This window comes from Erpetoichthys calabaricus, chromosome 12 (assembly GCF_900747795.2).
Source record: "Erpetoichthys calabaricus chromosome 12, fErpCal1.3, whole genome shotgun sequence".
In the NCBI taxonomy this organism is placed as follows: domain Eukaryota; kingdom Metazoa; phylum Chordata; class Cladistia; order Polypteriformes; family Polypteridae; genus Erpetoichthys; species Erpetoichthys calabaricus.
The window spans coordinates 49,845,479-49,869,623 of record NC_041405.2 but is presented as its reverse complement, the minus strand read 5'-3'; the positions used below and the strand labels follow the sequence as shown (position 1 = coordinate 49,869,623).

Sequence of the window (24,145 nt, the reverse complement as noted above, 5' to 3'; positions counted from 1 at the left end):
CTGGGAGGACGCCAATCAGAATCCTGAGCTGTTTCATCATGTGGTGGGTATGGAAACGCACTGTACCCCAACCTGAGGTGACTTGACCTGAGAACCTATTGCTGATCTTCGGAAACACTTTTTTATTATGAACTGATACTGGTCTTGAAGTTCATTGTTCAGGTAGGTCATGTGGAACTTGGGAAGCTGCTGCTGGCCTTCATATTAGGCTACCCTGATTGGACTGATGTTTTAATAGTGACCTTCAGATCTGCTGTTTTGGTACGTACTCCACTGGGGTGGACCACGGGGATGCTGCTACCAGCCTTAATATTAGAATATCCTGACTGGACAGAGCCTAGTGCTGACTTTCAGATCCACTGTTTGGTGATGCACTGATGGTAGTTTTGAGGTTCATTGTTCAGAGAGCTGGTGAGAACCTTGGGGATGCTGCTACTGACCTTCATATTGGACATTTCTGAATGGATGGAGACTTGTGCTTAACTTCAGATCCACTGGTTTGAAATATATTTATGGTGGACTTGGCTGATGTGGATCTTGGTGAGCTTTTGTCAGGCTTCACATTAGACCATCCTGATTAGACCGAGCCCAGAGCTGACCTTCAGCACTGGCATTTGACTTTTGAGTCACTGATGAGATGGGGTTTACTGATGGCCTCTATGTTAAGCTTTTCGATAGGTACTGGGGCTTACCTCAGGGTCTTCTGATTGGATCACGTTTGGTCCTGGGGTTACAGAGTTGTCCCACACAAATCCTTCCTCAGGATGCAGTGGGCGTGGGGGTCTAAAGATGCACCTGCTAATCTTGACTTCACCTGTGACTCTTCTTCCACACCGAGCCCAATGGCAGGAGGCCATCCTCTTGATGCAGGCCCAGTTTCATTTCTTCTTAGCCAACTTTTAATTAGGTGACTTCTGTGTTCAGGATGAGCAGTTTGATTTGTGAGCGGCTGAAATATTTGCAGTAGATTTTCTCATTCAGTGACTCTTTAAACATCAGAGTGCTGCTGGCAGGTGAGACGTGGAAAGCGGGGGGATCTGCAATCAAAGCTTCCTTCAGATTAGGCTGCCAAGTCAGGAGCGCTGGGAGTTTTCTCTTCAAGTTAAGCTGAATACACGCTGAGATGTCAAGACACAAAAAACAGGTTTGAGTGAGAAAAAAAAAGTTTGTGAAAGCAATCGACAAAGTTTGAGGAAGAGAAGTGTGAGAGTGCCAGTGCCTGTGCCAAGGGGTCCGGGGTGGGGGCAGCCAGCTGGTATCGAAAGGGTGCAGTAAATATTTTTTTTCCCCAGCTGCATCATCCAAGTGAAAATTGGACGCCAAACAGGAACGCAATCCATCCTCCTCAGGTGTCACTTTTGAGCAGAATCCCAAGGACGCCTGGCCAGCAGGAAGGGAGAGCAAGACCGAGTAAGTGTCTGAACGAACGAACGAACGGCCAGCCGGCCGGCTGCACACTCATTAGTGATCTAGCAGCTGCCATCTTGGAAGGACAACAGGATTGACATCATAGCTGCATTGTTTGCCAGAACTGGAGAGACTGCGACGTCAGGTCCGCCTGCCTGCCCCGTGGTAGTGCCCATCTTGTTTTCATTATATCTTGAGTGTGCGCCACTGAAGCAAGCAGCTCAGCTGTAATTGAAACTAATCGCTAGTCTTAGCAGCTTAATTCCAGGAGGCCTGGTCAGGATCTCGCAGCGGCATGACAGTTTTAGGACCCGAGTGAGCTCACTCAGAGGCAATCAGTTTCACACATAAACCACACTTACCTTACTGAGAAAAGACCCCAGCTGTTGTTTAATGGACCCCATCTCTTGGAGATTTGCCTTTCTCATATTGTCTTGGCTGCTTCATGCCCCATCAAACCTTCCATTACTGGTTCTAAAAGGCCAGGCCCTGTTAAATGAATTATCTGGGCTTTTCTTTTTCCTCTTGTTAGAAAGTGGACTCAAGAGATGAGATGTGGGATGGGTGGGTGCCTCTACTGGCCCAATGGATGGAGGAGCAACATTGTGAGCCTCCAATGCCACTGGTGGCCCTCTGATGTGGTGGCAAACTACTCTGCTCTCAGAAGCCTGAGGGTTTAATAGTGACCTTCAGATCTGCTGTTCAGATACGTACTCCACTGGTATGGACCACAGGGATGCTGCTGCCAGCCTTAATAATGGACCATCCTGACTGGACACAGCCTAGTGCTGACCTTCAGATATGCTGTTTTGACTTGTACTAATGATGGTCTTGGGCTGTTCTGTTCAGGACGCTGGTGTGGACCATGGGTTATGTTTTGGGGTAGAAGCTGTAGCTGTTTTCATTTTAGGCTGTCCTGATTTATTTGGGGGCTGGTGCTCCTGATATCTTTGCAAAAGGACGAAGGTCCAGGTCTTTAGACTCCTGGTGCTTCCTGTCTTGCTATATGGTTGCGAGACATGGACGCTGTCCAGTGACCTGAGATGAAGACTGGACTCCTTTGGTACTGTGTCTATTCAGAGAATCCTTCGGTATCGCTGGTTTGACTTTGTGTCGAATGATTGATTGCTCACGGAGTCCTGAATGAGGCACATTACTTGCATTGTGATGGAGCATCAGTTATGTACTACGGCCATGTGGTGCAATTCCCCGAGGGTGGCCTCGCTCATAAGATCCTCATTGTTGAGGACCTGAGTGGCAGGACCAGGCCAAGGGGGCGCCCATGTTACACCTGTCTGCGGCAGATAGATGATCATCTCCGGATGGTGGGATTGGACTGCGTGTCTGCCTGGGGGGGGGGGGGGGGGGGGTTGCCTCCCTTCTAGAAGGTTCTGTCAGTAGGTTCTTCACCCAGCAAACTGTGTGATGACGTCCAACTGGTCCGCTCAGAAAACGAGAAGCACTTGTCTACTAAAAACCCAGCTAATTAAGAACAGGCCGGCCTGTCTGCAGCCTTCTGCTGGCGTGGCTCATATCTCCAGGTACCCGGCCTTCTAGGAGGTAACGCATTTATTCTTTGTCAAAAACTTGACATTTAATTTCCTCTGGGCTCGTACTGGAGTGACTTCTTACGTGCTCAACATAGCAAATCAGCCAGCATGGGATTGGGGGGGAAAGTCCTTGGAGCCAGGCCAGGGGTATGTGTGTGATTTCCCAGAAAGCTGAGGACTAATTCGCTCTGTTCCAAATTAATCAAATTAATGCAAAGTAAACTTGCAAAGCCGTTACACTTGGAGGATACTGAAGCTACAAAGTACAGCTGGAGAGTGGGGGGGCCTCTGTGTGGTCTTTTATGGTGCTGGGTTGTGGTGTTTACTGGGTCACTAATAATCCAAGGTAATGTCCTTTGTCAAAGTAAGTGTAGTCCCGTGCAGTCACAGCTGCACTAGTATAGTCGGCAGGATTGACACAACTAAATGATGAGAATATACTCGTGGCAGTAGGGTGGGGGTAAACAGTCCAGAAAAGCCGACGTGTGTGATAGAGAAAAGTGGTGCTAAGCTGCCAAACGTGATCTACAGAGTGTGCAACTTTTGTCGTACGAGCATCGGCATAGCCTACGCTGTTCAGTTAAATAGCACTCGGAAGAAAAAAAAGAGCACACGACTGGGTTAAAATCACACTCTTTAATTTGAGAAAATAAAAAAACACCCCTGCAACAGACTTATACATTCAAATCAAACCATCCCTCCGATTTCTTTACCTTTGATTGTAGAAATGGAATTTTCAAGCCAACAGAGTTGTTGTAAAAATACAGTGACACAAGTGAGCAGCCAACAAGAGACAGAAAAATGAGAAAGAGTGAGTGAGAGAAAGAAAGAGTGCAAACAGCCAGGTGCTACCCCAAGCAACCCCACCGCAGGGCACAACCCCCCCAAAAGCGACCCCACAACTTAGCAAGGGGTGGACAGATCTGGAGTGGCCGGCAGAAGCGTCTGCATTTGGGGGGCTAAGCCAGTGAGTCGCCGGAGACTAAGCAAGGATCGGTTCAGATCCAAGCGTGGCTTAGACGTCTACAAGGTGGACCAACCTTTCGAGACCGTGAATGTTCTTGTGGCAGGGTGTGGCGTCCTGTAGGTGCCACATGAGTCTATAACCCCCCCCCCCCCCCATTCTCTGTCCACACCAAGCCCCTTTAAGCTGCGGAGAGCCACCCGCTCTCCATTTTCCTGAAAAGGCTGGACAGGACGCTCCGCTCGCCGTTTAAGATTTTTTTTTCCCCAAACCATTTATTTTGGCTATGCCGCCGTTACAAAGCAACATTTTGAAATGATGTTTCCTAGCAACGCAGAAGGCAGTGATTTAAAATGACCCCCGTCACAGTAAAGCTCCCCTGTCATTCTGATAATAAGAAAATCGCAAATTTTATGGTACAAGCCAAGTTGCATCTCTGGATTAGTAAGGTAGAAATGGATTGTTTGCGCTCTCTGTGTCGGCCGGTGGAAGGTGGGGAAGTGGACACGTTCACTGGGTGGGTGGCGCTCCTAGGGGGGAGCGCCAGCGGCATTTGCCCCTTCGTTGCCTGCTGGCTGTCTCACTTCATTTCTTCGTTGTTATTGCTCGTCATTTATTATGTTGATTTACTGCTGACGCTCGGCAGATGTATTCATTGTGTGTGGTCAAGCCTTTGTGATTTGAAGGAAAATTAAAGAATATCAGTGAGTTTAAAGGTGCATAAAATGAAGTCATGTGGGCACTGTAAAGCCTCAGAATTTAGAAAGCCCACCGGGGAAACAAAATCCTTTCACTTTGCCTCAAATTGTGTCCCTCCAGCCTATTCCAAGACTAACGCCAAGTGTGGCTACTGGAGTTGCCACTCACGTCCTGTTAAATTTCATTGTCTCACACCCTTATTCCTATTTTGTGCCCGATAGTGCTTGCTCTGACTGGCGCTATATCAAATAGTCAGGCGGACCTGCTCAAAGAGGCCGGTTGGCTCTCGGCTCCTGTCGGCTCAGCCCTCCTTACATCAAGGGCCATGTTGCTTCTGACAGCCAGCTTAGTTTTTCAAGGACACTTGATGAAATTAAGATGGCATCTCAGTCCAGGAAAAGCCATCCAGGTGGCTCTTTATTGCTATTATGTTTCCGTGGCCTTGGGCACAGTTGTGGTTGCCATCTTCCATGTTTTGCCTCATTAAGCACCAGGCAACATGGGCCTTGACTCGTGTGCAAGTATCCATCTGAAGATTTGTCATAAAGGTCAGGGTGTCCATCTTATTAAAAACTCATGTGGTGTGGATGTCATGTTAGACAGCCTGGCAGCTCACCCTTTTGTTTCTGATTTTGCTTTATAACACGAACAACAGAAATGTGTGCCACTCAAACAAAGATGGCAAGCTCACCCAGGAGGTCCCACTTACTCAGCTCTCTTGTGTCACAAGAAACAACCCAAAGGCAGTTAGAGAAGCCACAGACAGATGTGGTATTGTCTTCTTCATCTCGCCATGGCTTTATCAGCTCAGGCCACATCCTTTATGCAGATGCCTGGCCATCTTCTTGTGCTTCCCATCAGAAAACTGCATCTTTCACCGGGCCTTCACGCACATCACTGCCACCTCCCCTGGACACTGCCATGCAGAAAGAGACAAGAGTGTCAGGCAGAGATGAGCAAGAGAAACGCCTCTGCAGGGACAAGGTGCCGAGCAAGACATGTGGTCAGCCACCTGCTCAAGGAAGGGTGGTGCCCCTTACTGCCAAAGGTCAAGGCACCAAGTAAGACCTGGGACCAACAGCTTTATGAAGTAAGGGAAGTGCCCCCCAAGGTTAGAGGGTGAAGCACTATAAGCAGGTTATGTGGACATCATGGACCATCTCAACCAAGGGAGGTGTACCGGGTCACAGTGCTGGGCAGGACATGTCATCTCAAGCAAGAGAACCCCTGATGACATGACAAGCTGCCAGGTAAGCCCTATGGCTGTGAGACGTGCCCCCTCTCTGTCCACAGGGTCAATGTGACAGGCCCTCTACCTCCAGACACATGAATGGCACCCCAAGAGGAGGTTCCAGACAAGTTATGAGGTTAGCACTCTAACTCAATTAAGACAGGCACCTCCATCTCAGGACAGTCATGTGACTACAGACAGAGAAGTGATTCCCGAGAGCCATCTCTAAAGGGTCAAAGCGCCAAGGCAGACACAGTCAGGTACATGCGCAAATAAGGGAGGTAGGCGTCCCTCACTCCATCCCAGAAGGCCATCAACACTCTGCACCAAGAAAAAGGGCAAAGTGACAGGCATTGTGAAATATGCTACTTTCTTAAGGGACAAGATGCCCCCCGAAGTCAAAGAAATAACTAGAGAGAAGGTGCCAACTCATGTGGTCAGCAATTATCTGAAATGAGGGCAATGCTCCACGACCCCAGAAGGTGCCAAGCAAGATATGTGGCCACTGAATGTCTCAAGTGAGAAATGTGCCTCCCCGCATACCCTCTAACCCCCCAAAGCGTCTCCAGGCCTGCACACCCTGCATCCATCCTTTTGCTGTCTTAAAGCAGTATATTACAAAAACAAAGAAGAATCCTCATTGTGAAAATGACCAGTTTCAAAAGAACGAGTTTTTCAGACTGATACAGCGCTTTACAACGTATAACAAAGTCTCATATAAAAAACAAATTAGCAGACACCGTGTGAAACCGGGTACAGAGATTGTACAAAGCAGCAGCATGCTGTGCGGCGTCGGGCGAGAACATGCCTGCTTTCCAGACAGCGCTGCGGACCAGCATCACGGGCTCCCATTGATTTTATCGGCACCAGGCACAACCCAGCTTGATGCCATGTGTAGGGACATGTCTTGGGCACATAGACTGAGCTTGACAAGGGGGCAGAGGGGTAAACACAAGTCCCAAAGGCAGATGGGGCCAGTCAAGGCGGCATACACACGTCTTGGGGCTCAGTGTCACCAGGATGTTCCACCCACGTGCCAAGGCAACAGTGTGACCCTAAAGGTTTAAAGTGTTTTCAGGAGAGGATCTGATGTGACACTTAAAGGCTGCAGGACAAGGACTGGGGAGACAAGAGGTGCGGCTGCCCTGAGCCTGTGCCCAACTCCTGAACTGGCACAGATGTTCCCAACAGCATGTGCCACACCAACATTCAAAAGGGGGCAGGTTTGGAGTTCCCTCGCATTCTAAGGGGTCAAAGTCTCACTTGGGAGGGTGTACCCTTGTCTTTTAACTGTCATGGGGGAGTATACCATGGGTCACAGGGCTCAGTCTTTAAGTGCATGACGAGGTCATCATGTGGCCAGCAGGTAACAGGAGCCTGCATTCCATGAAAACATACGGTGGTCAAGAAGAGTCAGTATGTAACTAGGGAAGCCCCCAAATATGGACCTTCACTCGTACCTCACTGGTTACTACTGCAAATGTACTTGTGGTGTGATAGTTGGGAAGGTCATAACGAAGGTTCAAGTGCCATTTGTGGGTGTCCTTGTCCCTTCACTTTGTGGGCTCAGACTGTCACCAAGAAGGTCAGCTTGAACTTGAGCAAATATGCCGAAACTAACAAGAGTTCAGACTGCTGTCAGTTAAACTGACCTCTAGTGGCCACGGGAACAGACAAACGGTCACTACAGTCACGTATACTCGTGTTCTGAGGGGGTGTCAATGTGTACTCAAGTGGTCACTACGCCTGTGGGCAGGGGCTGTCACCGGAAAAGTAAAACCGTTATAGTGGGTGGTCAGTATGAGCTTATGTAAGGAATGTTAAACGGTCTGCTAGGAGGTCAGCAGGAGCGTGTCCCTTCATCCGGTGGGCCCAAATTAAAACTGTCCCAAAGTAGGCCACTGTACATCAAGGTGTTCATTAAATGCACGTCTTTTTGTGCTCGACCTGTCATCACAAGGGTTAAACTGACCAAGAGGTTGGTGGGTAGCCAGCTGGTGAGTACGAGCATATGTAGTTGGCATTCAGAGGTATAAACAACCCAGCAAAAGGTGAACGTCGATCGAAATGGCCACTACGAGCGTGCGACTGGTGGATGATTTAATTTTTCGTCAGGTGTCAGTAAATCTAATATATACTGTATGTAATTATATATCTCTATCTATCATTATGTAGTGCCATTTGTTCCTTGTATCTATCAATTTTTGTATAGCACCTTTCTATCTATCTATCTATCTATCTATCTATCTATCTATCTATCTATCTATCTATCTATCTATCTATCTATCTATCTATCATTCGTTATGTGGTGCCATTCACTCCGTTTCATTCTATTAATTATTATATAGCCCCTTTCACTCTATTATTATAAAGTGCCTCTTATTCATCTGTCTTTTCTTGGGTGTTCTCTAAATGGTGTAGACACATTGTGAGGGGTCAGGGTGTCAAAAGCCGAGTGCCACTGTGCCCAAAGGAGTGCGATGGGTTTGACCCGAATGCCCAGATCGGTCCACAGCGCTGTGAGGGTCCACTGTCATGTTTCTGAATGTTGAGCTCAATAAGAAAGCTGAAGAACAGAAGCCAAGCGCAGGTTCTGATACACAGCCTTTTGTTTTGTTTTGTTTTTTTTCTTGTCCTTGTTTTAACCAAACTTTTCCAAATACACAATGTTTTAACATGAAACAACAAGTTGAATGTTTTATTTGCAATATAAAAAATATTTAAATTAAAAAAATGCATCATTTTGCACCAAGAAGCGAAAGTCTGAAGAGCTGTAGTTAGGAAGTGCAGAGTGAGTCAGCAAAGAGGAACAAACTTTTTGGGGAAAAAAAACATGAAAGAGGGAAAGCGAAGCAGCCACCTGCGCCCGTGTGAGGCACGAGAGAGGATGAGCCTGTTATCTTTGGCTGACTCAAGAAAACAAAACGAAAGCTGACGGACTGGACCCCTCCATGGCTTTGAATCTAAGAGCCCAAACTATGCAGGACACATTCCACATGCTGATAAAAATGCGTCCGCTTGGAACAGAGCGTGGTAAGGCCTGGGATATTTCCCAACTCCCAAATGCAGTTCTTAAACTCCTTCTATTAGTGCACATCTTGTCAAACTCAAAGACTGCATACCCGTCCTTAAGTAGAGGCTTTCATTCCAGTTCTGATTGCTCGTTATTAATAATAAAGAGGGTATCGTATGTACAGGGCATGCATAGATATTCTCCAGAAAATCGCACTTCCTGGCAGCTCCAGAGTGTCGGCACAACAGAACGACATCAGAGACGGACACCTGTAACCATGGTGACGCTCCTTTTAAACACAATGACAAAAGCTGTTGTGTCCGCCGCTGCCGGTGACTTAGCCCCCTCACCCCAGTCTCAGCTTTCAGTTTATCCAGCGTGCGGCGTGGCGCCCTCTGCTGGAGTCAAATGAACCCACCTTCCCACTCCTTCCTGGAGTCCTCTGATCTCCCACATTTCAGTCAGCCATTGGCACTATTTTAAACTGGGCTGCAAAGGTGGGACTAAGAATATGACTTTATACACTTCCAAAGTCTAAAGTTCCTTCACTAAGAAATGCCCAAGAGTAGAGGGACTGTGAATATGGTGCAGTCAACACTGGACCTCAGAGCACCATAGTGCCCTCTTCAGTTCCTGCAGCATCTTTTTACTGGGTGCAATAATGAGTATCAGTGGTGCCCGCCTTTATGCCTGCCACTCCACTTTATACTCCTCCGCCCACAATGGCAGCTCCTGGCCTGTCAGTGTTGAGTGTGTGTACATCTCTTGGGTCTTGGGTACTACTGTCTCCAACAACGCCACGCTGCTCACTTTTCTAGGTGTGGAGTGGCTTGGCATCATGTAGACTCTTTTAGAGTTTGGCAGGCCCCCACCAGGTGCCAGGGGCTGGCCAAATACCTTTAAGTACAAGTATGCTACCTAAATAATGGCTGTTGTTGTTAAAGTACTCAGTATGAATGCACATCCCAGGGATGCAACAGGGAATGGGAACGAGTCAAAATCATATCCTTAATGCCGGGATCAACAGAAGAGAGAAACGGAGGAGCAGGCCGGTCTGCTGGTGGAGAGGGTGCTATGGCCGCACAACAGAATGAAGCACAAAGGTGCTCTCTGTAAGGTGTAAACAACCAACTCTGAAGAAAGAATTGGACATTGCTGCAGAAGTAGCAGGGATTGTGGGTGGTGGGAGCCAGAGAAAAGCAGGAGATGACTTTCATCTGTGAAACGTACAGACAAAAAAGGCAAAATGAGAAGTGAGGCAGCTGGGCAGGAGAGACACATCCTTGTAGAGAGGCACAGTGAAGACCGCAAGAAGCTGGACAACATCACTAGGTGACAGATCTCTAGGACAATGTCAGTGTTTGTGGAACAGGAGCGGCTTGGCCATGCCGGCGAGGATCTTTGGCACCTGCACGGAGATTATTTCTGACATCATTTCAGGAAAGTTGACATTTGTGGACTGCATCTTGGCTTGGGTCAACAGGTTGAATGTAAACTGATGGAGTCTCCTCACAATCTTAAAAACAAGAGCAGAAAACAAAGCAAAACATTGTCAGTGTCTCTGGTGAGAAGGAAACATGCACATGAACTGTCCAGGGGTGTGGTGACCCCTTCTCACGGCCTCTATGAACATTTGGCACTCACACCCTGTGAAAGGGGACACTCTGAAATCTGGCTTATTGACCTAAGTGTGTTTAGGTAAAACAAGATGGAGTGGTCTGTTGAACTGACTCATTTGACAATGAACAGACAAATGGTCTTCAGTACTTTTTCCAAAGGATCACACGGAGCCATTTGATAGGCTCAGGGACAGGACCAGGCTCTGACACCATTCAGGCCTTGATTCAGGGGTGGGCAGGCAGGGGAAGTGACTTGACTTGTCATCTTTTGGCCTTGGAGACATGTTAATGGAACAGATTGAGAGTACACTGCCTTGAAAATGATGTGACATGGCTCAGGGAGACACTGGGAGTCGGGTATTGAAACTTGAGAAGTAGTGGCTTAGCTCGGGAACACACTGGACTCTGTTTGTGAACTCGGAAATGGTGAGACCCTCTAGGACTCTCTTATTAAAGAAGGTGGAGAAGTGACCTGCTTAAGGTCACACAGGGAATCGGAATGGAAGAGGTGGTGGCAAACTTAGGAACATAACATGACCTCAGAGGGACACACTGCAAAGACAGAAACAGGCTTGTAGGTTTATATCCGGTGTCATGATTAGTGAGTGTAGCCACCTTACCCGAACAATCTCAAAACACATCTGTCCTAACCTAAAAGCAACAAATTACATACTAAACCTGGTGATACAATATACTACTTCTGTCTCTTCAATAATGGCATCAGACGGAGGAAGGACCCTTAAAAGCCCCTGCATGGTGACTTAACTTGCCAACTTGCTGGAGTCAGACTAGGAGATGAACCACCTTGATTCAAAAGACATACAAAAAGTTTAGTTATTCACCTGGAATGAGATGACGTGACTCAGATACAGACCAGGGGCCTCATGTATAACGCCGTGCGTAGAACTCACACTATAACATGGCGTAAGCACAAAAGCGGGGATTGTGCGTACGCACAGAAAAATCCAGATGCAGGAATCCGTGCGCACCGCATACTTTCACGTTCTTCTACTACATAAATCCCGATTTGCGTGAAAAGTAACGGCACGTGCACGCGCCTTCTGTCCCCGCCCCAACTCCTCCCAGAATTACGCCTCTTTGAATATGCAAATCAATATAAATAGCCTTCTGTGAAAAGACAATGGGAAAAGCACGGGAGAAAATATAAGAATTTCAGCGAATACCAAGTGGAGGCAAAGGAAAAAACGTAATATTTGTTGGTTTAAACAGTGGTAAAATCCACAAAAGGAAGCTGATCGAGTGACAGAGTGTCGGAGAAACTCGAAGGCTCAACTTCACAAAGTCGCACAGTGCCCCGAAATAAAAAAGAAATCACATATCAAAGTCGCCGTGAAAAAGCGAGTCGTAGCCCACCGTCTGAGTGTCATATGAAAGCTTATTAGGGTACAGACAAACTTCATCTTAAAATCGTATAATTTACTAGTTTCTCAAATCCCATTGTAACTAAAGTGGCATGTTAAATGCTTTGTTCTGTATTTGATCTTCTATGTGCTCTATGTGTATGAATCACTACCTGCTTCTTAACGGGCTTTCTCTTTCTCCGACAGGACACATAATCCATTACATTCTTGATATTACAGCTCTCTGAATAATTAAAATACTGAGATGTATATACGTGATATCTTTTTTCATGATGATAGGAATGAAAGCATGTTATTAAACATGGGAACACGTGGCGCAGTGCTTGTTCATCGTCTCACGCAAGAGGCTTGCTGCGCCATGCGCAACCTTCAATGAAATAATTTATCACAGCAGTACGGTCTCTTTCAAACGTACTAACCTCCATTCCTGTCCTTACTTTTCTTTCTCCAAAAACTCAATCGCCACACAATAGCTATGTAATAGACGTGAAAGCCATCTGTAATCTTAGAACTTCGATTCTTCAAAACTTTTAAGGAACACTGAAATATCTTAGTAGTACGTGTTTAATTATTATATCCGTCTATCTTTCCAGTGTCGCGTCAGCACCAGCAATAATACAGCGCAAGGCAGAACAATTACTGAACTAGCTAGCGCTGCGGCACCGTGTCCTCACATGTTTTAATTATTAACAATACAGATTATTTAAATGAAGTTAAAGTTTTATCTGTATAATATAATCAACATGTTTTGCTGCATTTCGTCTTCGAAATGAATACCGTCTTCACATGTAAATACGTGCCTTTATAAAGTGGCGCTTGTTGTGGCAATATTATAACTGTAGTGCAAGTTTACAGTGGGGTAATTGTACTTATAAGGTCTCAAACATTTCTACAAGGAGCACTTGATGGACTGATTTAGTGCGTTTAGAGTTCTTGGATGAAACTGTTTCTAAACCGCGAAGTCCGTACAGGGACTAAAGCGTTTGCTGTGGCTCAGGCAGCATCGGCTTCATGCTGTGTACCGATAATTCTCTTTCCAATCAGCTGCTGCTGTGATTTCCCACTCAGATACAGTGATATAAATACTCCGAGTGGTGCAGTGAGAGTAATGTGGAAAAAGATGATCTGCTGTGGCAACACCTAACGGATCAGCTGAAAGAAGATGCAGTGAGAGTTACAACGCTAAAGCAGTTATGGTATTTGGAATACTATGGCTATTCCCCTGGACCATTATATTGCTACAGGGTTAATTACAATCAGATGCATTACACTAATAAACAATATGCAGTTAATTTCAGTGTATTTATAAAGCCGCGCCAGGAATGTGGATTTAAGAAAGAAAGGTGATCACACAGGAACAGTAGCACTGCTTTGACACTGGGTGCCGCCAGTCTGCAAAACCGGGCGGATAAATTGCGTACGCCAAGGAATGAGTTACCGTGGAAATGTGCGTGGCTTTACTCCAAGTTTAGGTTTTATACATCGCGATTTGAGCGTGGAAAGGTTCGTACGCAACATTTCTGTGCGTACGCACCGTTTATACATGAGGCCCCAGGAGTGTGCTGTGGCCTAGGGGACCTGATATGGAGATATGCTGGGAGCTCTGTTTAACTGGGAAGAGAAGTGACTTGGCTACAGGACATACCAGCAGTCTTGATGAATTGGGGGTACTTGGCCTAAGGACGGAGTGGCAGTTTTCATTTGAAGGAAATGTCTGGATTGTGGAGGGACTACGCTGGAGCCTAAAGTGGCAATGCTTAGGGTCATGACTTGGGAACACACTGATAGTCAGTTGCCGAAATGTGAGGTGAGGTGTCTTAAGGACTTGTTGGTAGAAAGCTGATAAAATGACAGAGACATAATGGGAGTCTTAATGAACAGAGAGGACAAGGCTAGGAGGTGACTGTGGGTCTTACTGAACTGAAATGTGACACATCTTGGTTCAGGGACACAATGGGAGCTGCTTGTTGACCTGGAGGGAGGACTTGGTTAGGGTACAGACTGGGAGTTCTGTTTAACTAGGAGATGGAGTGACAAGGCTTGGTGTCATACTGAGTGCAAGTCTTCGAACAAAGACTTGAAGTGACACATCTAAGGGACACATTGGGAGTCCATTGTTGAACTATGAGGGGAGCAGTGTTTGAGTAGAGACATTTTGGAGGTCATGGGATGACTTAGATCAGATAAGAGTTGAAGTAACCCGGCTGGCTCAGTGACATGCTGGGGTCCGCTGCTGAGATAACTCAGTTTGAGGATTGTCCAGGATGCCTCATTAATTAATTTGTGGTGTTTTGCTTTGAAGCATTATTCATCTTTATTCTCATTCTTTGTATTATTTCCCATTGTCCTTTTACAGTCAACATGTTACTAGTGTGTGCTTGGTGTGTGGGTGTGTTTGTGTGTGTCCTGCGGTGGGTTGGCACCCTGCCCAGGATTGGTTCCCTGCCTTGTGCCCTGTGTTGGCTGGGATTGGCTCCAGCAGACCCCCGTGACCCTGTGTTCGGATTCAGCGGGTTGGAAAATGGATGGATGGATGGATGTTACCATTTTGTGTCCGTGCTCTTCTATGGCTACTGTCATTTTGAGCGTTCGCTTCAATAATCTGTACCATTTTGGAGCTTTGGACATCATGTGTTGCCAGGCACATGACAAGTGACATCATCACGTCTGCATTATAAAAAAATGGTGCAATGCACTATGTAGCATTCAAACTTTGATTTAAATAAAGGCGAGACCCTCACGAGAGATTAGTGCTCTCATAATCAAATTGCTTTAGGGAAATGTTATGGCTTTGAATTTTGTTTTGTTTCAAATTTGATTTTGGTTATGTCTCTGAAATTCTGTTGAAACATTTAATGACGTTTCCCCATTTCAACAATAACCACAGAAAGAACTTTTTAAATCTCTGCCACTGGCAATAAGATTTATCTGATCAGACACTTAATTAGTCTTACTGGTCACAACAACACAGACTGGGATTCTTGAGCTGAGCAGACTTGTTACTGGAAATGTGCTCTGGAGTCGTGCAGGAACTGACTTGTTGAACAAGGAAGTGAAGTGAATTGGCTTTAGGAAACACCAGAGGTCAGACAAACGAGCTAGGGGAGGAGGTGACTTGGACACTAGAGTCGTGTGACTTGGACACACCGGTAGTTTGTGATGTGACAGGCTTTGAGTTGTACTCAACTAGGAGGTGAGGTGACTTGGCCCAATGACACACTGACGGCCCAATGACACACTGACAGCCTGTTATTGAATCAGGAGAGAAAGCCATTCAAGAGTCGGCCCCTTGAACTGTGAAGTAAGATAACATGGTGTTGGGACATAACAGGTGTCTCGATGAACTATGACAACTCTTAACATTACATCGGGAATAACTGTTGGCAGCTTACAGTTAATTCAAAATGCTACTGCAAGAATCATGACTGGAGCTGAAAATATGACGACATAAACCCTGCCCTTAAGTTGTAGCACTGGCATCCAGTTAAACTTAAGGCTGATTTCAAAATCCTTCTTCTTACATATAAATCGTCATATGGCCAAGGCCCAATTACTGATGACAATTTATCATTACATACAAACTGCAGCATGCATTACGATCATAAGATGTAGGTCTAAAGATTCCAAGGATTAATAAAACAGTGGGAAGTTGAGCTTTTAGTTATCGAACATCAAAGCCGCGGAATGATCTGCCTGCTTATATAAGGGATTCCCCCTTCTGCCTCAGCGTTTAAATCAGGCTGAAGACTCCCCACCTTAGTCTAGCATACTCCGATTACAGCTGCTGATCAGCTGTTCTTATCGCGTCTGTATTATTAGTCATCTTGGTTAGTCATCTGTACAAAAAACATAAACACGACCGTAAAAACTGCTCCAGACCTTGTCTCTGTTCTGTTTCTCTTCTCGCTATCCTGCTGTGGAACTTGTCGTTTCTCCTGCCCATGGAAAAGACACCAGAGACGCCCGGGGGGCCTTGGAATCAAAGGATATAAAGAATACATTATATATTTGATGGCCCAGCACAGACAGCCCATGATGGGATGAGCGTCCAGTTGGCCAAGGTCTACAGGACTGTGACTTTGTCTGTTTTAAACCAACCGTGGAGGTTGCTGGATGCTGCTGGCCAGAGTTTTTGTTTTCCTTTCCTCTGCTGTAAACTGACCATAGCTCAACTGTAGCATTCATTAATTTATATTATCAGGATCGGTTTATGTTGTCATTTGAAATTGCTCAGTTGTACCATACGTTTAGCGTAAGCCTGTATTTTTTAGTATATTATGTATATTTTTTAATCGTAATTGTATTTTAGCTGTAAACTTGATACAGTACTCTGAGCCTGATATAGAAATAAATTCATTTGAAACTGCTGAACAGTTTTAGTTTAAGGGCACACCTGGGAGTCACCATATTTGAACCTTCAAAGCAGGTGGCCTCAGCTCGAGGACATTCTGGAGTCAGTCTTTGCACTGTAAGACATCTGCCTGAAGTCAGGAACACACCTGGGTGTGATGCCAGTGTTCTGTCTTGAAGGTGAGGTGGCTTGGCTGTCTGGGGGGTTAGGTGCCAAATTTGGAGAGGAGCCACCTTGGCTCATGGTCATGCAGAGAGTCTTGGTGAACTGGGATGACTGAGCTGAAGAGAAAACTGAGCGTCACTTATGGGCAAAGCGTCTTAGCTCTGTGGCATACTGGAGTCAATCTTTGAACTGTAAGACAGTTGCCTGGGCTCAGGGACCCACTGGGTGTGATGCTGGTATTATCATCTATCTATCTATCTATCTATCTATCTATCTATCTATCTATCTATCTATCTATCTATCTAACTATCTATCTATCTATCTATCTATCTATCTATCTATCTATCTAACTATAGTGCCTTTCATTATCTATGGTATATAGTGCCCTTCATTATCTATCTATCTATTGGTATATAGTGCCCTTCATTATCTATTTATCTACGTATAGTGCCTTTCATTATCTATCTATCTATCTATCTATCTATCTATCTATCTATCTATCTATCTATCTATCTATCTATCTATCTATCTATCTATCTATCTATCTATCTATCGCCTTTCAGTATCGATCGTTATATAGTGCCTTTCATTACCTATCTATGAAGTGAGGTGCTTTGGTTGTCTGGTAGTTAGGTACCACATTTGGAGAGGAGCCACCATGGCGACTCTAGAAAGTCGTGGTGAATTAGGATAACAGCTGAAGAGAAAACTGAAGTCACTTCCGGACTTATGGGAAAAGTGTCATAGCTCAATAACATACTAGAGTGTTTGTTAACTGAATAATGAGGTGAGTTGACTGCAGACTGGAGTCCATCTTTCAACTGTAAAACACTAAAACACTGGGTGTGATGCTAGTGTTCTATCTATCTATCTATCTATCTCTCTATCTATCTATCTATCTATCTATCTATCTATCTATCTATCTATCTATCTATCTATCTATCTATCTATCTATCTATCTATCTATCTATCTATCTATCTATCTATCTATCACTCTAGTGGTTTGTTTTTTTCATGGAGTTAGGTACTGAATTTGGAGAGGTGCCATCTTGGCTCTTGGTCATGCTGAACTGGGACAACTCAGATGAAGAGAAAACTGAGGTCACTTATTGGCTTGAGGGCAAAGTGTCATAGCCTAAGTGACCTACCGGAGTCTTTGTTTAACTCAGTGTTGAGGTGACTTGACTGACAGACATACTGGTAGTGATGTAGAAGAACAGGTGATATGAAAATGGCTTAAAGGGACACAGTGGGAGTCATAAATTGAACAAGATGGGGAGGTGGCATAGCTCAGGAACAAACCGTGAGTCAGTCTTTGAACTGCGGGTGAGGTTAGACGACTGGCTCAAGAATACAACCTAAAAGACGAAGGTGTGCGTGCGTCTACTTCTGTTTCTCACACTTTAATTCTTCCGGCTCCCAAAGTTCCCCTGACTTCATGTAGCAGCACCTCGCTCTGAGAAACCCTCTTCTTTCACCGGGTAAACAGCTTGGCTCAGCTGTGGCTTTCCTCACATTCTGTACATGTTGTGATCTGAGGTTTTCATTTATTTGTTCATCTTAATTTAAACTTGTAAGAAAATTGCAAACATTGTATGCCTTTGTTGAGCCGACCGACAGGTGTTTGTGAAGTGACTGCTTAATTACTTAATTTGCTTTAGTGCTTTGAAGAAAAACATACACAATATCATGTGTCAGCTGGCAGCAGGAGGAGGAAGAGGAGGAGGGCCATTCTAGGGTGTGGCCACCTCTCCTAATAGTTGTGCTGAAGACAACAAGCCTTTAATTATTGACAGCCTCCTCTTGGGTACTAAGAGAAATAAGACAGAGCTGTCTTGATCTAGGTCACCAATATCAAAGTAAACACTCATTTAGTGCCATGCGGTAATGTTGCTGAGTCAAAATTCCAGCAGCGCCAGGGGGAGAGGACATCATTGAATTACTTATTGCATTATAAATCAGCGTGAACTGACTTAGCAGAACCTTTTTTTAATGACTGCCGGCTCACGAAAAGTGGAAAGCAGATTTAGCGAGAAGATTAGCTGGGAGATGGACACCTGTTAAGAAGCCTTTACTGCCATCCTAGTGCTGTTACCTTTGAAGGAGTGCATTATGTACTGTACCTTGCAGAACACATTCATTTCCCTCTAAATGCGGCTTCTGAAGAAGACAGAAGTATGAATAGCTGTGGAACGCAAGCGTGGCTACTGCCAGGCTCCATACCAGGAGGACACTTATGGGAGATGCACAGAGGTCCTGACTGCACTGTGGAGTAGGGCTTGCACTCTAACTGGCTGTGAACAACAGAACTCTGTCCAGGAAGCTTTTGGTTGGAATTGAGAAAAAATATCCTCACCGGCTGAAGTGAATCCAGGAGATGGGTGAGCTGATAGAACCTCTGAGAACTATACACAGGGCTCCTCCGCCCATATGAGATGAGGCGGTCCAGTTCCTGGATGTAGTTCACTCGCAGCTCATCAAAGTAGGTTTGACTTTTCAGGCCTTCTACTGGAACTAAGAGGAAAAAAAAAAGCCTAAAATAAACATCAGAAATCAACCATCTAACACACCAGGGGGCATCACAAGCCAATGGTGCTGTGCCTCTTTCTTTGGTTGCTGCTTCTATGCTATCCTTCCTACTACGTTATTAGAGAACACAGTCATAGTGCTTTTGAAAAATGCAAATGTTTGTATAAAGGGTCTAGTGATACGCTCCATTTTTTCCCTAATATAACAAGCTAGTGTGCTAAAAAACTTCTTGAGGTGATCAAGATATCATGAACCTGGGTGCTGGGATAACAGTGATGTACCTGCTAAGTAGAAACCTTTCCTCTGTAAACTCTGCTGAAATCTTTATCACAATGGCAGAGGGCACCATTGACAAAAGCCAAGAGTCTGCTAGCTGAACCCTGACACGCTTCTTGGTTAGCACATTTCAGGCACAATTATGGCACAACAACAGGACGGGTCTCTTGAGCCGGTGTGTATACAGTTATTTATTGCCGAGGTGGTGCGGAGGCTTACTTTTCACAGCTCGGAATGGAAAAGCTTGTGGGATAAGCCCAAGAGATCCACTTTTGAAAAACGTGCTCATGTCGGCCACCCCCTCAACCTGAAGGCGATCCAATTCAAATGCCATTGGTTAAGGCTTTGTGCTGCTTGATGCCTCAGAGTGAAGCCACCTGTCACACCGTCAGGTACGTAAGTATTTGGACAGTGACACAATTTTCATAATTTTGGCTCTGTACACCACCACAATGGATTTGAAATAAAGCAGTCAAGATGTGATTGAAGTGTAGAATTTCAGCTTTAATTTAAGAGGTTTACAAAAATATAATATGAGCCGTTTAGGAATGATGGACGTTTTTATACATGGTCACCCTATTTTCAGGGGCTCAAATGTTTGCCTGTCCAGCTGTTCCAAAGCCAGGTGTGAGCAGGTCCCTCATTATTTCATTAACCGTAAAGCAGGTAAAAGGTCTGGGGCCTCATGTATAAACGGTGCATACGCACAGAAATGTTGCGTACGAACGTTTCCACGCTCAAATCGCGATGTATAAAACCTAAACTTGGCGTAAAGCCAAGCACATTTCCACGGTAACTCATACCTTGGCGTACGCAATTTCTCCGCTCGGTTCTGCAGACTGGCGGCACCCAACGTCAAACCAGTGCTACTGTTCCTGTGTGGTCACCATTTCTTTCTTAGACCCACATTCCTGATGCGGCTTTATAAATACACTGAAATTAACTGCATATTGTTTATTAGTGTAATGCATCTGATTGTAATTAACCTGCAGCAATATAATGGTCCAGGGAATAGCCATAGTATTCCAAATACAATAACTGCTTTAGCGTTGTTACTCTCACTGCATCTGCTTCTTCTTTCAGCTGCTCCCGTTAGGTGTTGCCACAGCAGATCATCTTTTTCCATATTACTCTCACTGCACCACTCGGAGTATTTATATCACTGTATCTGAGTGGGGAATCACAGCAGCAGCTAATTGGAAAGAGAATTATCGGTATACAGCATGAAGCAGACACTGCCTCAGCCACGGCAAAACGCTTCAGAGACTTTCCTGTACGGACTTCGCGGTTTAGAAAAAGTTTCATCCCAAGAACTATAAACGCACTCAATCAGTCCATCAAGTGCTCCTTGTAGAACTGTTTGTACTTATAAGTACAATTACCTCACTGTAAACTTGCACTACAGTTATAATATTGCACAATCTGCGCACTTTATAAAGCGCGTATTTACATATGATGACGATATCATTTTTAAGATGAAATGCAGCAAAATATGTTGATTATATTATACAGATAAAACTTTAACTTCACTTAAATAATCTGTATTGTTAATAATTAAACATGTGAGGACACGGTTGCCGCAGCGCTAGCTAGTTCACGGATAGCTCCTGCCTTGCGCTGTATTCATACTGGTGCTGACGCGACACTGGAAGGATAGACGGATAGAATAATTAAACATGTACTATGAAGATATTTCAATGTTCCTTAAAAGTTTTGAAGAATCGGCGTTCTAAGCTTACAAATGGCTTCACATCTATTACAGAGCTGATTGTGTTGCGATTGGGTATTTGGAGAAAGAAAAGTAAGGACAGGAATTGGAGATTAGTACATTTGAAAGAGACAGTACTTCTGTAATAAATTATTTCATCGAAGGTCGCGCATGGCGCAGCAAGCCTCTTGCGTGAGACATGAACAAACACTGCGCCACCGTGTTCCCATGTTTAATAACATGCTTTCATTCCTATCATCATGAAAAAGATATCACGTATACATCTCAGTATTTTAATTATTCAGAGAGCTGTAATATCACGAATGTAATGGATTATGTGTCCTGTCGGAGAAAGAGAAAGCCCGTTTAAGAAGTAGATAGTGATTCACACACATAGAGCACACAGAAGATCAAATACAGAACAAAGCATTTAACGTGTACTTTAGTTACAATGGGATTTGAGAAACTAGTAAATTAAACGATTTTAAGATGAAGTTTATGATGTTCTACTTTAATGGCAAAATAAACTACGTGATTAAAGTGGAAATTTCGAGATTAAAGTTGACATTTCATGCTTTTTTCCCCACTGTGTGCCTATTTTTTTTTTGTCTGTACCCTAATAAGCTTTCATATGACACTTAGACGGTGGGCTATGACTCGCCTTTTCACGGCGACTTTGATATGTGACTTTTTTTTTATTTCGGGCACTGTGCAACTTTGTGAACTTGAGCTTTCGAGTTTCTCCGACACTCTTGTCACTCGATCAACTTTTTTTTGTTGATTATATTACTGTTTAAACCAACAAATAGTACGTTTTTCCTTTGCCTCCACTTGGTATTCGCTGAAATTCTTATATTTCCCCCCGTGCTTTTCCCATTGTCTTTTCACAGAAGGCTATTAATATTGATTTGCATATTCAAAGAGGCGTAATTCTGGGAGGAGTTGGGGCGGGACAGAAGGCGCGTGCACGTGCGTTACTTTTCACGCTGATCGGGATTTATGTAGCGGAAGAACGTGGAAGTTTGCGTACGTACAGATTCCTGCATCTGGATTTTTCTGTGCGTACGCACAATCCCGAATTTTGTGCTTACGCCATGTTATAGTGTGAGTTCTACGCACGGCGTTATACATGAGGCCCCAGGAGAGGTCAAATCAACCGTTTGGTACATTCTTAAAATGAAGGAATGCACTGGTGAGCTCAATTGAAAACCACAGAAGACAACCATAAAGGAGTGAGCAGAGAAGACATCAATTTTAAAAGTAAGCATAGAGTCTCGGGCGGTTTTAAAAGAAATGGACTGGACTATGTGTTTAGTTATCATATATTTTATTAGTGTTTTTACAAACTCCATTTTTATTATTGTTTTCATTGAGTTATTTATTGAAGACATGATTGCACTACACTTTTGTTTGTAACACTGTTGATGGAAATAAAAAGCAATGTGCAATTTTGCACCTAGATCATGTTTTTATGTGTCTATATTGCTCATCCTTGGTACATGAGTATCGATGCTCCAGGTTCAAGGGAGTATGTGAGCTGCAGCCAACCCGGACATCACACTGGACTTTACAACTCAATTTTAGCAGCTCCAAAATTTTCTCTAAAATCATTCTGGGAATCTAGGAATGGGAGGTATTTCCCTACCCGTCATCACTTTCCTGTAGTGTAGTAGGCAGGATCTGCATACTATAGAATACATGCACAGGTTGAAAATAGCAGACAACAGTCTATGCCAGCAAGGACAAAACAACTGCAAATAGCCCCCCACAATCTGAACCACAAAACAAAACTTGTGACTTTATGTGATGAGAAAACTAAGGGTCGAGCAGTCTTCTGATTACACCACAAGATATCTGCTCAATATAAGCTCTGAAACATTTAAACATTTTCCCCTTTCTTGATTTTAAACCAGAGCTGGAGGAGACAACGCCATATAGTAGGACTGCTGGTTCCTAGGAAAGACACACAGGGACTGAGATACTCACTGATGCTGAACAAAAGAAGGGCTTTCATGCACAGAAACTCCTCCTGTGTCACCTGAAGAGAAATGAACTCCTGAGCAAAACGCTGCATCCTGATGCAGTGATCATACATGTTAGAGGTGTGCATCCTCGGCCTGGAAGAAAAAGAGTTGACGGAGAAAAGGCTGTTAGTTCATCTTGAGGCGAACACATAGGTGTTCTCTGGGAAACTCCGTAAGTGAAACTCCATTCCTGAAATAACACAAGACAACTTCCTCAATTAAGGGAATATCAATTACCGTTATGACTACCAGTGTCAGGGGAAATACAGGTGACTTTAAGGAAAACGGTTACTTAAACAATTATTGCAGACTCTGGAGCAAAGATCCATACCTTGAGTTTAAAAATCTCCTTTGCCAGGACCTTTAGACCCTTGCTGAACTGTTAGGATTGAGGGTCAGTGTCAAAGCCAGCAGCAGCTCCATTGCACAATTTGGCACAAGCAGATAATAAAAGTGGCCCCAGTCGTGGCCTGATTGCAGAAGTCTCCTTGGGATACCAGCTTCTCATTTTAGAAAATGAGGGGTGCCAGCAGCTAACTGTGAGGCAAGGCACCATGAAGGTTAACCTATCCTCTGCTAAGATGGAGTCCTCCCCACAGGGTGGCACAGAGCATGTGCTGCTTTGTTGAACTGTGGAATGCATGTGCAGCTCCAGCAGCAGGAATTGAGGCATGCTGGATTTGCCAAAGCCAGATGAAGTTACAAGCATATAAAAAAATAAAATAAAAAGGTCCCATGGCAGCTTTTTTTAACCAATGATGTTTGGAAGTGTTAACTTCAAGCTTCTGGCAACATTCAAGTCATGAAATGCTGGTCTTTTTGGACTCCCTCAGGTCTGATATCAAAAAAGAATTTAAGAAAATCTGTCTGTCAAACCGAATCAGTCCTGTTCCCTCCTGTTGAATCAGGACTGGATAAGACATGGGCCAAGTACATCTGCCTTTTAAGGTTCCTATCTAGTGGTTCTGATTTACATTTCTATGTGAGGAATCTTTTCTGCCCTTCTCCTAAGTAGAATGGCTCGCCTACATGTTAATTTAGAGAGACTTGAAAAATATGAACTGTGACAGTCTTGAGCAGAATAAAAACCAAGTTAGCCTCCCCCTGTAGAGTTGAGCAAGTCCACTTTGACAACCAGGGACTTCACATCCAGATGTCTCACGCACCACCTCAATTCACAAATGGCAGCAGAAAGAGGACCCCATGGGGCCTATCAGCAGGGACTCA

The 24,145-nt window shown here is 44.6% G+C and overlaps 1 protein-coding gene across 1 annotated transcript in view; it reads right to left on the bottom strand.

The window, feature by feature from the left end:
- Positions 1–3,578: 3,578 nt before the first annotated feature.
- The window catches only part of ar (androgen receptor), a 136,736-nt gene continuing 116,169 nt past the window's right edge, over positions 3,579–24,145 (bottom strand). The window contains 3 exon segments of the mRNA XM_051934503.1: positions 3,579–10,380; positions 18,738–18,895; positions 22,881–23,005. Of these exon segments, the coding sequence (XP_051790463.1) occupies positions 10,219–10,380; positions 18,738–18,895; positions 22,881–23,005 (445 nt within the window). The 3' untranslated portion in view covers positions 3,579–10,218.